The sequence below is a fragment of the Triturus cristatus genome, chromosome 2_2 (assembly GCF_964204655.1).
Source record: "Triturus cristatus chromosome 2_2, aTriCri1.1, whole genome shotgun sequence".
In the NCBI taxonomy this organism is placed as follows: Eukaryota; Metazoa; Chordata; class Amphibia; order Caudata; family Salamandridae; genus Triturus; species Triturus cristatus.
The window spans coordinates 1,053,291,384-1,053,307,790 of NC_140582.1; the positions used below are offsets into that span (position 1 = coordinate 1,053,291,384).

A 16,407-nucleotide genomic window follows, 5' to 3' on the forward strand; every position below is an offset into this window, starting at 1 on the left:
ATGGTACCTCATGCTGTGGATACACTTCTGAATAAGACAAAGACACAGCACCTCACCAGTGCACGTCTTACTGGCTATGAATTGACATTGTTTGCTAAACATATCACGATCAAAAGATGTGCTACTCTGAATCCAGCCATGTTACTACCCCTCCCTTCTGAGAGTGATGAAGTCGACAAACATAACTGTATCTTCTGGACGGAAGAAGAGACGAAAGGATGGGTAGAGTTGACTGACGTTCCCTTATTTGACCCACAAGGGGAACTATATGTTGATGGCTCTTGTTTCAAATTACAAGATGGCACTACAACTGCAGCTTATGCTATTACCATGCTGCGTACCGTAGTAGAGACATCACAAGTCCCTTATCAGTCGGCTCAAGCTGCTGAGCTTGCTGCCCTTATTCGAGCTTGTGAATTGAGCGAGGGGCTGGTTGTCAATATCCATACTGACAGCCAGTATGCCTTTCGGGTCGCGCATAATTTTGGGCGACTCTGGGCTGAGAGAGGGTTCCTTACTTCCCATGGCACCAGAATCCAGCATGGGCACCTTATATTGAGGCTTTTGTCTGCTTTAAAGCTCCCTGTGAAATTGGCAGTAGTGAAGTGTAGCGCCCACCAGAAGGTCATGGATGAGGTAGGTAGGGGAAATGCTTTTGCAGATCAGACAGCTAAGGAAATGGTTCAGACAAAGATGAAAAGAATGTTTGTAGCAGGTCTGGCTAGGTGGGTGCCTGAAGTTGTCATGTTCAAGGATACCCTTGGGAATGTAAAAGAGATACAAAGCGAAGCCACAGTAGAAGAGTTAGCCGTGTGGCAGAAAGGTACAGCACAATTGAACGATGAGGGATGTTGGATTGATAAGTCAGGGAAGCAGAGATGGATGTTGCCCGATGTATATTTTCTCCCTGTGGTTATGATGGCCTATGGTCCAGCCCCTATTAGTGCTAAGGGTATTTGCAAGTTGTTGGACCCTGTATGGCAGAATGACAATATCCCTAAGACAGCTGCACATTTAGTGAAGTACGGTATGGTGTGCATGATGCACAATCCTGGAAAGGGTACCCCTACACCACCTGGTAATTTTGCACCAACCACTTTCCCTCTTGAAGTCCTTCAAAAGGATTATATAGAATTAGAGAGATGCAGTAATCTGAAGTATGTTTTGGTGGTTGTATGTGCTTTCAGTAAATGGGTTGAGGCTTACCCCACTAAAGACAACACGACCATTATGACTGCAAAAGTACTCCTGAAGGAGTTCTTTCCTAGTTTCAGATTGCCCTGATTGGTTTGGAGTGATAACGGAAGTAATTTTAATGCAAAAGGTGGTGGAGAGGTGTGGCTCACTGGTTAGAGGCGGCCGATCCGTAAGCAGAGAATCGGCCAGGGACCAAGGTTCAATTCCCGACGCGGCAGGGTCGTGGACCAGGGTCAAAACGGACTCGATAATTCTCGCCTCGGTACCTACTCTAACCAGGAACACACTCGGCAACTCTGGGCATTAGCTTGCCTCATCTCCACAACGGCCCCCCACATTCGCCGGGGATGCCTGGTTTCACCTTGGAGATACCCTGGAGGGACCATCTCACAGGGATAGCCAGGACGGGTTCCCCAGCGGTCTACAGCGCCACGACGCCTCAGGGCAGCAGTGCGCTTTACAAGACACATACGTTCATTCACATTCAAAAGTGATCCAATTGATTTGTAATGGTTTACACATAAAGCAAAAGTTCCATGCTGCCAATCACCCACAGTCAGCAGGTTTGGTTGAGAAGTACAATGGTACTCTCAAGCTCGAAACTGGCAAAAATTCAGGAGACCACAGGGTTAAAGTGGCCAGATGCTTTACCGTTAGCTCTTTTGTCAACAAGAACTACAGCAAATTCTAGAACAGGATTGTCACCGTATGAGATCATGTTTGGACGCCTGGTAAATGTCTGAGGCGTTCGGCGCCCTCGGCGGTTTTCTGATATTGATTTCCCTATGTTACTTGACTATCTTGGCCAGTTAACCGAAGGTTTACATTCTATTTACCAGCAGGTCCTGGATTCCCTGCCTCCTACACCAGAGGGACCCGGCCATGAGATTCAGCCTGGTGACTTCATATTGATTAAGAATTTTCAGCGGAAGAAGAGTTTGGAGCTGCGGTGGATGGGCCCAGAGCAAGCCCTTTTAGTAACGCGCACCGCAGTGAAAGTCGCTGGCCATAAGAACTTGATCCATGCCACCAATTGTGGCTGTTTTCCTCCGCCTTTGCCCTATGACCAGTGGGTAAAAGACGGCATCGGGGACTCCGAGTGTCAGACGGTGCCTCGGTTTGTCCCATTCAGCGATGCCCAACTGACGTGGACACAGACGGATAAAGAAAATGATGACATGTTGAATGCAGCGGTTCTTCCGGAAATACGAACTATCAAAGAGCCGTTGTTTGTTGATCCCACAGTGCCTGGGGCTGCCAGGTACAATTTGCGCCCCCGGCTGGGGGGCGGTGCACCAAAGCAGAAGAAAGATTAGTTAGGGATGGACTGTGTATGTCAGGACGTACTTTGCTGTAGTACCAACAGAGTTAGTTTAGGGTGATGGGAGTTTTGTGCACTGTTTGAACATTGAACAGGATAGATCGACGTATAACTTGAAGTTATATTACCGTGATCGACATTGGATACGAGCGTAGGACAGAGCAAGCTCCACCGCCCGTGCTCAAGAGCGCCAACCTATTGATGGACAATAGGAACCTGTACCAGGGAGGCTCTGACGGACAATGGGAACTTGCATATTTCCTTGTATTTTGCCCCCATTTCATCATTTGTTATGCATCCCTTTGGTAGAATTGTTGCTGAGGAAGAGCAGCCAGTGATTCTTGTAGCTCAGCATAATGCAGTGTGGACCCGTAAACAAAAGTTAACATGTATTGCTGTTGTGATTTTGCTGTTAATCATGTTATGTGGGGTATCATGGGTTTTGGAACGTGATATAAGTGTACCTTTACATAGTAAGGATAAGGTTGTTCCTCAAGTCTGAAAGAAAAGGACAGCCCCAAGAAATGTGTTTCTAGATACACACAAGAGGTTCTTTGGTGAAGGGACTGCTTGTTACCCCACTGAATCTGTCACTAGTCTATGGACAGCATATCCATTGTCAATTATACTCGGCCCCTTGACTTCGTAGAAGTGTGAGGAGTATTTAGGTTTGGCTATCCAGGTCCTTGTCTATATCATAGAAAGCCACAAGGCATGGGTTATCCGGGGTGTAACAACAACACGTATTACAACAACTTCTATATGGAAAAACAGAATGTAACTCTGGTGAGTTACCAGTATAAGGAATTAACAGTTCCCTGAGAAGCTGGTTATTACCCTGCTTGTTGTCAATTATCAATTTTACTGACACTATATTGTATGTCAATTGTTCAGGGATAGTATTGCGTAAGGGAATGTACTCTTTGGTAAATACAAAGAACCCCAGTACCTTTGGGAGGAACTCCAGGTATTCTGCAGTAGATTATGATAGACCTGTGTATGCACACCCAGGGTTTTTCTTTTTGTCTAATGGGACTTATTCGAATGTCCATAATGGTACAGATGTTGTGGTGCTTAAGATGGTACTGCCTTTGGGTGCACCCTGCAAACATGCAAAGCCTAAAGTAAGATGGGTTAGAAGGACATTGACCAAAGAATTCTGTGAAGCAGTGACAGATCTCAAAGTCAATAACTATAGTAATGGTATTACTTTTGGATACATTCTTTCCTCCATAATTACGTTCAGTGGTACTGCTATGGCCAGGGGTGAGAAAGCTAGAGAATATTTTGGATGTAAGCTGAAAATATTGACTAACTCCACAGTAGCAGCTTTGTGTGACATGACCACCCAACTGCAAAGTATGCGAATATATTCCTAGCAGACTAGATATGCAGTTGATTTTATCCTAGCTAAGAGTGGTGGTGTGTGCGAGATAGTAGGAGACCAGTGTGTAGTCGAGATCACAAATATGGAAAAGAATATTACCCAACACATTTTAGACATCCTAGAAAATGTTAAAGGAATGGAAAGTGGGAACTGGAGTTGGTCTCTTTTTGGCAACTGGTGTAGGATCCTTGAAAAGGTGATTTATTTCATTGTGATCTTGGTCTCTTTCTGTGTCCTGGTATAATGCCATCCCTTCTGTTGTTCTTATTGCACCACTCTTCTCACTCCTAAAAGGAAAATATTGATTCATGATACCAATGCTGCCATTATTGTTCAAAAGGAGATTGATGACTTCATGCAAATAGATGAGGGCAGTTTCGAGACTTCTTCACTCCTTACGTTCTCTTTTCCTGATGTTGACAATATGGAGTGCTCTTAAGAAGTTTACATATGGTTTTCTGTTTTATTGATTTATATGCTCCTTGCTATTTCTAGAAAATGTGTAGCTCATGCTAAAAGGAGGGTCTGTTAGAATAGAAAAATGTATGTTTGTGCATTGTTCTATGTATGTTAGCATTCGCTGCACCATTTTCTATGTCGGTGTCATTTTGAGTTATAACCGAAACTTACCCTTTGCTATTTCCGAGAAAAGGCCTCTGTTGAGTTGTTGTTCTCCAAAGGATAAGTTTTGCTTCACTAATGAAAACACTGTTCTTATTAGCGCATACCTTTCCCTCTAGATAGAGGCCTTCTCCCACCTGTCTAGTGGCGGGCACGGGCATAGCGACCTTGAGTAGTAGATAGTGTGTGCACAGCCTCAGAATCGAAACGTATTCTTTGTACTTCCCTGTTTTGCTGCATCTGCTAGGAAAATTCCACAGTGGGCGTGCCTTCCTTGGTTCCGAAATGTACATAATGTATCTTTATGCTTGCTGTCAGTCCCTCTGCAGCACTCCTAAGTGACTGGGCAGACTGGGCTTCACTCTGAGTGTACATGAATAAACAGATATTGGTTTGTATTCTCTACTGTCTGACCGACTCCATTTGGTATGGAAGGCTGAGATGTGGTCATGAGTGACCCGGGTGACCATAATCAGGCCAGTTCCTTCAAGAATCAAAGCAAATCAAGACACTTTACATATCGATGCACAAATTACAAATATTCATTGAAACCTGATTTCCACACATTATCATTTGTGTTCAATATAGTTGTTTCAGTAAAACTATGTCTGTTCAAATTTACTGCCCACGACCTAATTTATTGTAATGACCCATTGTTCCTATATGCTGAACTGTTGCCTCCTCGGTCTCTACCCAGAGACATATGGGATCCGTTGCATAATAATCTGGCCACCCATCCTCAGAATGCCAGAGATGGGGTGGAGTTGGCAACTTGAGAACTGAACTGATACTCTGTGAGGACTATCACTCTTTTTGCCTCGCTACCTGTACATCCATGTATGAATTATTCGTTGTTTGGCTTCCTACTGAGTGGGAATGCGATATGGATTGCGTCTACTGATTTGCAAAATATGGTCCATTTCGATCTTGTAATATGATGCTGAGTAGTGAGAAGGGTTTGTACCACAGATATATATGTTGGCTTTTTCTCTTTGTACTTAAAGAGGGCGGGCGAGTGGGATGGGATGAGATGGTTTCACTATGCACACAATAAATATCGACATAGCTGATGATGCACGTTGTCTTTTATTGTTCTTGTTGATTTTAAAAAATCAATAAGTACCTGTTTTTAAAAAAGTCATTTAACCCCCAAAAAAATATTATTGTGGCCATTGTAATGGAAAATATGCTGTCTGTAAATGACACTGCACTACTACCACACGATTCTTTAGTTACAATAAAAAAACACCTGCATTGTGTCCATTAAAAGTAGGTAGGTCAAGAATGTTTGTTTTTCTAAAAATTGGCTCTTGGTTCCAAAACGTTTGGGAAGCACTGGTCCAACGTTTTTTTCGAAAGGAAAGGTTTAGCTGGGTTTGTTTCTAGATCTGGTTGTTCTTTGAAGCCTACGTCCAAAGTAACAAGCACAGTTCCAGTTTGTGTATACTGTGTATTCGTGAAGATTTACCCTGGAGAGTTGGGAAGACTTCACTTTCAGTGTTTGGAATTTTTGATGCCTGGGACATCTATCTATCACCGTTTTTATTAGGTCATCATTCCGGATGTGTGTGAATTGTCATTCTGTTGTTTATGGTTGACAGCCGCTCCACCCTTTCTTGCACGGCTGTACCCTCAATGGTTGTGTGTAAAGGATCTCTGGGAAATATACATTTGTAAAAGACCTTCACGTAGACTGTAGGCATATAATTATAGCTACCAGACTAGTTAACTTGTTACATTTTCATAGGACTCACTTTGGGAGAAAATGTGCTGCTTAAGAAACATTGCATGCATTAGAGTGTTTTCTAATGCTACAGTTCATAAATCACATCTAATTCCTCCTTTTGATGAACATTTTTCTTTGAGGAGGGGCCGGCTACAGGTTCTTCTGGTTTTCATTTCTTGAAGATGATCTCAGCCCCTATCCTTCCAGAGATGAGTCATGATTCGCGTCTCATCTTATAAAAGTGTTGCAGTCGATACTGGCAGCTTTGCCGACTCCCTCAGACACACATGCGTTGGACAAGAGAAGACTTCTCCTCCTCCTTCCTCTCTTCTTCTTCTCCTTCCATCTTCTTCCTCCACCCCACGCCCCACCCCAGGCATCTCCCCCAGAGAGTGCTGCAGAGTTATGAGGTGCTCTAGGCCTCTAAGGAGCTTTAAGCCTGCAGTGGCCTACAGCAGCACTTCCTACACTTTGCCATAAAGGGCTAGTAGAAAGCCCTGCAACCTGTACCCTACTGAGGGGACCCCAAGAGGCCTATGTTTTGGTGGTGTGAAATGCCTGGGGACGCTTTCCCTCCTGTTACAACTTTGGTCACATGACCCACTGCTGGTTTCCTGACTGTTGTGACATCCCAACTCTGGTTTCATGTTCTTCCAGGGTCCGGTTTTGTGGGTGACATCACAACGGTGTCACATGATCTTTACCGGCCGGGATCATGGGTGACATCCCAACCCACAGTCAATTGAACGATTTGGGTCTCCTGACTATGGTGACATCACAACCCCCAGTAAATGTAAATGTAAATTAGCATTTATAAAGCGCAAAGCTGTCACTCCACGTGGAGTATCCTGGATCTGAGGGATTGGAGGTGAGAGAGGGTCCTAAGCGTACTAGCTCGTAGCCCAGTTAGATCAGCGCAAGACAGCAGACATCGGAGATGTTATATATCCATGTCTTCAAGGCCTTCCTAAATTGAGTTTCAGTTTTCTGTAATCTTAGATTGATTGGAAGTGCATTCCAGGCTTTGGTCCCCAGAAAGGCAACAGTTTTTCCTCCTTTTGTTATCTGTCTGAAAGTGGGGGGTTTCAGGAGATTGGCTGTGGAGGACCTAAGAGTCCTGGAAGTGATATAGGGGGAGAACCATGCTGAGAGATACTTAGGTCCTAATTCAAGCGTAGCTCTATAAGTGATCAGAAGAATTTTAAAAAGAATTATTTTATGAATCGAGAGCCAGTGCAGAGCTTTAAGCGCCGCTGATGCTGACGCTCTGCGTGGGAGCCTCAGGCCAAGCGCGCAGCAGCGTTTTGGACCACTTGCAGTTTTTTAATCGTAGCTTTATTGGCTCCTGCAAGGAGGCTATTGCAGTCAAGTGAATGCGGACGGTTACATGATCAACCATACTCACGTGACTTGAGTGTGATGTCTCTTTCCGGGAAGGGTGTCCAAGGCCCCAGGAAATCAGCTACAGAAGTGACATCACGTCCGGGACACTAGAACTGTTGCTTTTGCGTTGCGTTTGATTGAAATTATCCCTTTTTACTGCTAATACTTTATTTTCTTATCCTAGAAGGTGGCTATTGACGTTAAGCTTTGATTGACAGTGATTAATAGTCTAGATATTACATATGTAATGGTCGGATAATTTGATACAGATGCTTGTTTGCGGAAGAAGGTGCTTTTGTATCATGAAAACTTCTCAAGCTCAGTTGACTTCACAACTGAAATGTAACATGGACTTCCCTGGAGGAGAACGAAAAGATCTTCCATTATGTTGTGCATGTTAGAGGTGAAACATATTTTCATTTGGAATGGGGTCTGTGTTTCTTCTTTCTGAAAATTACTTCTTCATCATCTTCAGGATGTGGAAACAGGATGCAGTGATGGTGCTGACTTGTGCAGTCATGTCCAGTTTGCGGTCAATGATGATTTTGAGGTTCCTGGGTGTGGGCCCGAGTCTTGCCGAAGATCACTAGTCTGTATTCCTGGTGTTGAGCTTGCACAAAACCAAATTAAAAGCATATAATTAAAGATTACATTAGATAGGTTGAAGCTCCGAAGCCAACTGGTACTCCAGAGCTACTTGGTACTCCAAATTCACGTACTGAAAATAAATAATTTCAGTTGTATTTCCAAGTAACAGTAGTTGTTAGAATGTCCCTATATATGACTGTTTTTTTTTTTTCATATTACAAAACAAATGACTATGATTTATTGACACACTTTTAAATTTAAATAGGAAGGGGATTCCAGTGGAAGCCGTGAGGCCTGCAGACAGAGAACAGGCAAAGCGTGTTGTGTATTCCGTGGTTTATGGAGCAGGTAAGTGTCTTTAACAGTTTAATTTACATTATACACCTACAGAATGTCTTGCACACACATATTTGCCAAAATTGTGTTTCCAAAAAGAGTAAGTTTCAAAACTACTAATTAGAATAATGATGACATCACCAGAAATTACTGCATGTGAGTGTAGGAAGCTGGCTCTCTATATGATATACCAAAAAGAGGTATACCATGCAAAGAGTCCAGGGATTCCCTCACAAGTGGACAGGGTCTTGTTCTAGAAATCCCAAGGTGATCATTGAGGGGGTAATGTGATCGAGCAGCCTTAGGCTTATCAGAGAGGAGTGTTAGACATCTGCAAATACACACAATAGTCAATAAATGATGCACACAACTCAATAAGGAGAGCCACACCAATTTATAAAAATAACACATATCTTTATATAACTTTAGGCACCAAGATCATCAAAATCAGGTAAGTACTTTTTAAATTAGCAGGTTTGAAGAAAACAGGTTTTTGATACTTTAAATCGAAATTGAAACACTTAGCGGCAGTGTTAACCTAGGAAGAAAACATACACTGCATACAGCCCCTTCACAATGACTTACGGAACCTTTCCCCAGGACCTAAGGTCAGTATGGAGCAAGGCCCAAGGCAGCATTTACAGGTCACCTCGGAAGGCACTGGGGTGTCTGGGTGCAGAGGTGTGTTTTTCAGTATTGGGTCATTTATATACTTTAAATCACAGTTGAAGCACTGTGTGATAATGTTAACCTATTGAGGAAAAACATGTATTACATTTAGGCATTCAACAGCGACTTACAGGACCAATCTTCTGGACTTAAGGTGAGTGTGGCACAAGGTCCAAGGCAGCATCAACAGTTCACTTTGGACAACACTGGGGCGGCCGGGTGCAGTGGTGCCTTGCAGGGTCGAGTGCCCTATTCAAGTCTATAGAGATCGGTCTGTCGGAAAAGAGTCTGCAGGCTCGTACTGGAGGACCAGTTGGGCTGAACCAACAAGTGGACCCAAGGCTCACGATGCTTGAGGACATCTTCGGTCCTCTTCTCCACGGGCCAGAGGAGACGGGTGCAGAAGTGTCCTTAGGCGTCATGTTTTTATCACCATAAGCAGTCACTGTAGAGGGTGCCTGCGAACAGAGACTGCAGGGGGCATTGCGGAGTCTACAGAGGGCAAGTCCAAGGTGGACCTTGTCTCTGGCGGGTCTGGGGACCACACTGGCACCATTGGCCTACTTCAGCTCAGGAAGTACAGGTGCAGTGGTGCTTTGGGGCGTCGGATTTTTGCAGTTCCAGAGCTCACAGTCTTCTTTTGGGTGCCTGCAGGATGCAGGGAAGCAGCTCTGTTGCTCCACGGTAGTCTCTGGTTCTTTGTTTAAGGTAGGCAGGCCTCCCAGGCTTTGGAGGCACAGCAGCTCCAGGACGAGATGACTTTTGGTGCACTTTGACGGGAACAGCAGCCAGGCTGGCTTTTTCCCTTCCTTAGTCTTTGCTTTTGCGGCTCTTCAGTGTCCTTCTTCCTCGTAGGTCAGTAGAAATCTCTCTTTCTGGTGCCAGGAGCTCCCCTAAATAGTGGATTTAGGGTCATTAGATGAGTCTATGGTAGTAGCCAATGGGCTACTGACCCCTGGGGCCGCTGCGCACCCTATAGGAATACTTCCTGTGGGAAGCGGCATAACCCTGTCCCAGAGTTCCTAAGTTTGCCATTACACCAAGGCCAATTCTGAAAAGTTGTGTTCATTTCAGGTGGTCCCCCCTTGGGGTGGTACATACTTGAAGGTTATCATGCCTATCTGACTAGCTAATTTTCCTGCCAGTCCAGGTGCCAAAGGGCTCTGGACAAAGAGGAGCGGCTTCCTCTCCTTAGATGGAAGCCAGATTAGCATACCATAGGCGGTGGGCTCTTTGTAGCTTCTCTGCCTTGGAATACTAATCTGCAAGTCATCCTGTCGGCGTGTGGAGATGTAAAACACCCTCTGCCCAAGCTTCCTGAGAGCAAAGGCACTCACCCTTGGGAGTCAGTCAGCACACCCGCAGCTGGTAGGTTTTCAGGGGGCACCTCTAAGATGCCCTTGGGGTGCAGGTATTAATAAATCCATCACTGGAATCAGTATGGGTTTATCAATGCATGATGTTTGATACCAAGCCCTGCTCATTCTCCCCACTCTGCAAAAAACCTATGGGAAAAGGGTTATACCCTGTTTCAATACTGGTTTATACACCAGTGGTAACTATCTTGCATACTGATGACTCAACACACATCTTTGTGTTACCTCATGAGTCTTGTCTTGGTATTATCATATCTTTCAATTCTATTGGTGAGTGTTCTGTAGAGTGGGGGGTATTTTCCTTTGCAAGGCTGATAATGCATTAGGGTGCAGGTTTATACGTAGCCTAAGCTTTGTAGGTTAATGTGTGGTTTTTACCGTAAACCTTTTTTTTATTTGTATTTATTCCGTTTTGCAACAGGAAAGAGAAACAAAGGAAACAGATCACATTATCACATACATCAAAGTTATAGGATCACACGAGTCATCAGGCAGTTGATTACAAAGCGTTAATGTAGAACACACTGACAGTAGGTACTTCTAGAAAGGAACAAGCAGCAGACCAATGCATTGTCAATCAATCATTGTACTATCTAATCAAACCATAAATCACAGACCAATCGACTTCCGAAAGCTATAGGTGGTCCGCGGTCCCTGAAACAATCCTTGTGCTACTCTTGACATGTTTGCTGAATCAACATAGGACAGTTTATGCTCATGCATTATCAGTATCACTCCCCTGTTTAGTCACTAGATATTGCGCACACAGTTCCCAAAAATGTTTAGGTCAACGGCGAGGGGGCAGCAACTCATTATATACATCAGATTGGGTATTACAATATACCATATCTCCCTCCCACTCAGCAATAGTTGGGACAGGTCCACGCATCCATCGTATCGCAATCCTGCGCTTAGCCAATAGTAAACCTATAGAGACCAGTTTTCTGACACTCTTGCTGAGGGGCTTCGTGTAACCTAGAAGCACTAGGAGGGGATCAGGAGTGAGGTACAGACCAACTATATCATCTAATGCTTGAAAACTGTGTTTCCAAAAGACCCCCACTGGAGGGCACACCCATGCAACATATAGAAAATCAGCCTCATCCATCCCGCACCTTTCACAGCGATGTGTGTCCCTTAGCCCATATCGAAACAATCTCAGTAGTGTGCAGTGGACTCTATTTAGAAACTTGAAATGCACCAATCTATGCCTGCCATTGAATGAGACCGTTTGTGTAACGGCGCAAAAGTAGTACCATATATTGTCGGCCAGGGGTGCTCCAAGGTCGTGCTGGCACTCAAGCCGTGCTTTAGAATAGTATGTATTATTCGTTGTTTGTGAAGAGGCATAGACTTTCGAGATCAGTTTAACCAGGGACTCTGAGCACAAGAGTATGGAGAAGGCAGGAAGCTCTGAGGGTTCCTGGAGATCATCACCAAGCAGAGCACTCAGAGCGTGGCGAGTTCTAAAAAAGTGGAATTGTGTTAAAGTCGTATGGTTAGATGAACCAACCCTCACCTCCTCCCACGCGCGCACCCTGCCTTCCTTAAAGGAATCACCCATTACATTCATACGCAGGGAGTTCAATGAGCAAAGTGCACCATGTTCTGAGCTGAGAGCGAACCATTGACACCAGTTTACTGGCAAGAGAGGAGAGTATAACTGGGCCCCTGCCTGCTTTTAAGTAACACCCTTGTCTGGTGCCCCAAGATATCTGGATAGGCGAGGAGACCATAACCCCAATGCGAACACGCGCCAAAGTAGAATTTTATAGCACTGATACCAGTTGAAGAAAAGCCTCCCCCACGCCCAGGCGTCGCAGAACCGACAGCAGGTATTTCCATTCGATCGAATCGAAGGCTTTCTCAGCGTCCAAAAACACCGCAGCCGCATTAACCTCTGGTCGCACATGCTGAAAGAGTGCCAAAGACTGTTCTCAGATTTCCGGATAATGAGCAGCCCGGAATAAAGCCAGCTTGCTCCGGGCCAACCAGCAGGGGTAAAAGAGGGGATAAGGGATTAGCCAATATCTTGGCAAAAATGTTAGTGTCGACGTTTATGAGCGACAGTGGTCTTTAGGAAGAGCACTCTTAAGGAGCCTTGCCAGGTTTTAAAAGCGTTACTATCAGCGCCTCGCGCATGCAAGGAGGTATGATAACAGTTTCACCCATCTCCTGAAACAGTGTGCTAAGGTGGGGAATCAGCATGTCGCTAAAAGCCTTATAAAAGGGCACCGTGAGCACGTCCTGACCCGGGGCACTCCTATCCCGCATGGAGTTCAACACAGTATGAATCTCAGCAGCGTCAAGGGGTCGCATCAGGTATTCCCGGTGACTATCAGTCAGCCACGGCAGCTTGATACATTCCAGGTAATTCAATATATTTTCATCTCCTGGGGCAATTTTAGAACTGTATAAATCCTCGTAGTACCTACTAAACCGACTAGCTATATCCCTTAGTTCTTTTAAGATGGAGCCATCCTCGTCAAGGATCTCAGAAATGACCCCAGATTCAAATCTACGGCGTGCCAGCATCGCCAGTACCGAGCCCGGTCCGTTCCCTTCTCAGTAGGTTCGGGCCAGAGCGTATTTCCCCATATGTTTGATTTCGCCATCCGCCTCCTCGTGGCACTCAGCTAGTGTGGTTTTAAGTTGTTCTAGAATCTGTGAATCAGTGTTATTAACCAGAGCAACCTCTAGCTCCCCCAATCGGCCTTCCAGCAGGGCGAGTCTACCTCTAATGTAGCGGAGCACCCCAGCATGCTTACTGATAGCGAATGAAGACCATAAAGGTCTCCTAAACTGTGGCAAAGGAGTCAACCGACCCAATATTAATTGCAAAAAAATTCCTCAATGGCAGCAGCTAAGTCAGCTTTAAAAACCATTTCTAGCAGGGAGTATGGCGGGAATCGCCACTGAAAAGGGGGAGGGCCCCTGGGGAAAACCTCAAGCATCAACATCACAAGAGAATGATCTGAGAAAGAGCGAGCCAAGACTGAGCAGTCCTGTACCCTAGCCATTGGCGCCCCTGAAATGAACCAATAATCAATACGAGTATGAATATCATGATAGGCTGAATAGTGTGTAAACCCGCCCCTAACAAAGGACCTCTCCACACGTACACCAGGTGCATCTGCAAAGCTATATCAGCCACAGCTCTAGCGGCAGCTGACGGGGGTCTAGGCGGGCCCTTCAAACGATCCAGCGCCAGATCTATAATGCAATTGAAGTCTCCTCCCCAGAGCAACAGCAGAGCTGCTTTTGATAAGTGAGAATATTGAGTGATAAAACCGGGGATCATCATAATTCGGCCCGTACAAATTGACAATTAGGAACTCAACTCCCCTCCCAGAGCATCTTGATACAACAAATCTTCCAGCAGGGTCTGTTGCACAACTCTCCAGCTGAAGACCCGATCTAGGGTTCACCCATGTTAACACGCCCCTGGAGTACGAGGTAAACTGAGCAGCATGAGTCGAGCTTAAAAGATTACGCCCTGTGAGCATCGCGCAATTAGGAGTAAGATGTGCCTCTTGGAGCAGGTGGATATCAACCTCTTGTCGCTTAAGATATGCCAGAATTTTACGCACCTTTCTGTGGTCATAAGACCTCTCACATTCCACGTCACAAGGCGCAAGCACCTGCTACGACCTAGGCTTTGATCCTGTTGCGACATTCCCTACAATCCTGGACGTAGTGTACCCCTACAGCAGTGTAAAATGTCGTTCCCTGTGCTTTGATGACTGAAATGGATGTGATCTTCAAAAAAGGAAGAAAAAAAGCTTACCAACACCCACCCATGCTGTGCCGTCCCCAACTGGGCACCCGCGAACTCTCGCCCTCCCTACCAAAAGATCCTGATGTGCATAGAAGAAGAACAACAATTATGCAACAATTGACACGGATTAACACACAATCTACAGGCGTGAAACGCATTGGGGCAGATGTTGCTCGCCTGAACAGTTGTATACCATCGTCCTGCCCCACCACTTAGCTTCTGAAATGTAGCTACCATTGGGAGAAAAATGGTTTCCAAAGATGATACCTGAACAATTCCTGTATAATTGAACCGCCTACCGAGAGCACAGCAACCCAGCCCGGATTCTCCCGACTGAGCAGAGTAAGGATAACTGTTAAAAAGACAAAACTCAAACTAACAAGTGGATCGTGAGACCGTGCAGTCCGTTAGTGATGCACGCACTAAAGCGCCCACTCTTCACCCCCCAGATACTAGTAATATATTCAACACATGAGGGTGAGTACCCATCGAGGTCAAGAGTCAAGGATTACTCTTCAATCATTGTCATCCAGGCTGCCACTAGCACCATCCGCCCCGTCTCCCTCCGTCGAGCCCTTCCTGCGTGTGTCAAGTTTGTCTCGGTCTTTAAGGGCTTTCTGAAGGGACTGAGGATCAGTCAAAATCTTGGCCTTCCCATTGAGGGTCACTCTCAGTCTTGCCGGATGTAGCATCACGTATTCAATGCTCTGATCTCTCAGCTTACGTTTCAGCAGCGCAAACTGTCTCCTGGCCTCCTGGACCCTGAGAGTGAAATCCGGGAACAAACAGACAGAAGATCCTTTGTACATCAAGTTACCCAGTTCTCTCGCCCATCGAAGAGCTGCGTCTCTGTCCCTATAGTTCAATAGTTTGGCAATGATAGGGAGTGGAGGGGCACCAGAAGGAGGTTTAGGGCCCAACGACCAGTGTGCCCGTTCCACAATGAACATGGGAGAAAATGTATCGGCGCCCAGCAACGAGGTGAGTAACCTCTCTATAAAGGACTCCATGTTACCCATTGCGGTAGATTCGGGAAGGCCTGTAATGCCCAGGTTACTACGCCTCGATCTAGCTTCCAAGTCTTCCGCTCTGTCCGGCAAGGCAACCAAGGTCTTCTCCATCTGTTTCTGGGCATTGTTGGAGTCAGTGTGGGCCTCCTCGGTTTCAGTGATTCGTCGCTCGGCCATGTCTAGGCGTTCCGCATGCTCTTCCACCTTCTCGTACATTCGATCCATCCTGAAGGCCAGGGTGTCTATTTTTGCATCTATAGCGGATAAACCCTTCTGCATGGAGGCTATGATCGTTTTGATGTCACCAACCGGGTCATCAGTCCCCGCCTCCGACTCCCACATCACAGAGTCTGCAGCATCTTCCCGATGTCTAGACTTTAGCTGCTCAAAGTTTAGCTTTGGTTGCGATTTGGTGGCTTACCCATCGTAGCGCCTCTTCGCGTTTGTGTCGTTCTCGTCTGGACAACAGTTCTGGTCCCCTCAGCCACCACCACAGCAGTTATACCTCCAACCCTGGCCGCAGGTCCCAGGCGTGTACAACCAGGAGAACACTCCAGCCCAGAGGAATGTAAAAATGGTATAACAAGTGGGGGACCGTGCAGCTCAGGCCGCTATTGTAAGGGTCCTGCCTTGCCGTTAAGCACCAGGGGGGGGCACCTGATGTCTGCTTACACAGTCCCAAGAAGTTTTAAGATCTATGGGCAGGGCAGCCAACAGGCTTTGCCTATGCTGGTTTCTCACGTGGAAGGACTCAGGAGAAGCAGGAGCAACAGGTCTCACCAGCAGGCACTCGATAGAGCAGAGGGGGGGCCCACAGCAGATCAAGACTTACCGCCCAGCCCAGGGAAAAGCGATAGTCTGAAGCGATAGTTCACACGGAGCTCCACCCTTCACCATCTGCCAGACGACACGGGTACTCCGGTGCACGTTCCCGCTGCCGCACCCAGCGCCAGGCTAGTCGGTCCATTTAGGGAGCCGATCACCCTTCACTATCCGAGGCCCATGAAGCCAGGCG

General features: G+C 46.0%; 1 protein-coding gene across 1 annotated transcript in view; it reads left to right on the top strand.

Annotated features, from left to right (window-relative positions):
- POLN (DNA polymerase nu) overlaps nucleotides 1-16,407 on the top strand; it is a 2,789,368-nt gene that overhangs the window by 2,532,126 nt on the left and 240,835 nt on the right. The window contains exon 22 of the mRNA XM_085643153.1: nucleotides 8,489-8,571. Within this exon, the coding sequence (XP_085499279.1) occupies nucleotides 8,489-8,571 (83 nt within the window). The remainder of the gene's footprint in view (nucleotides 1-8,488; nucleotides 8,572-16,407) is intronic.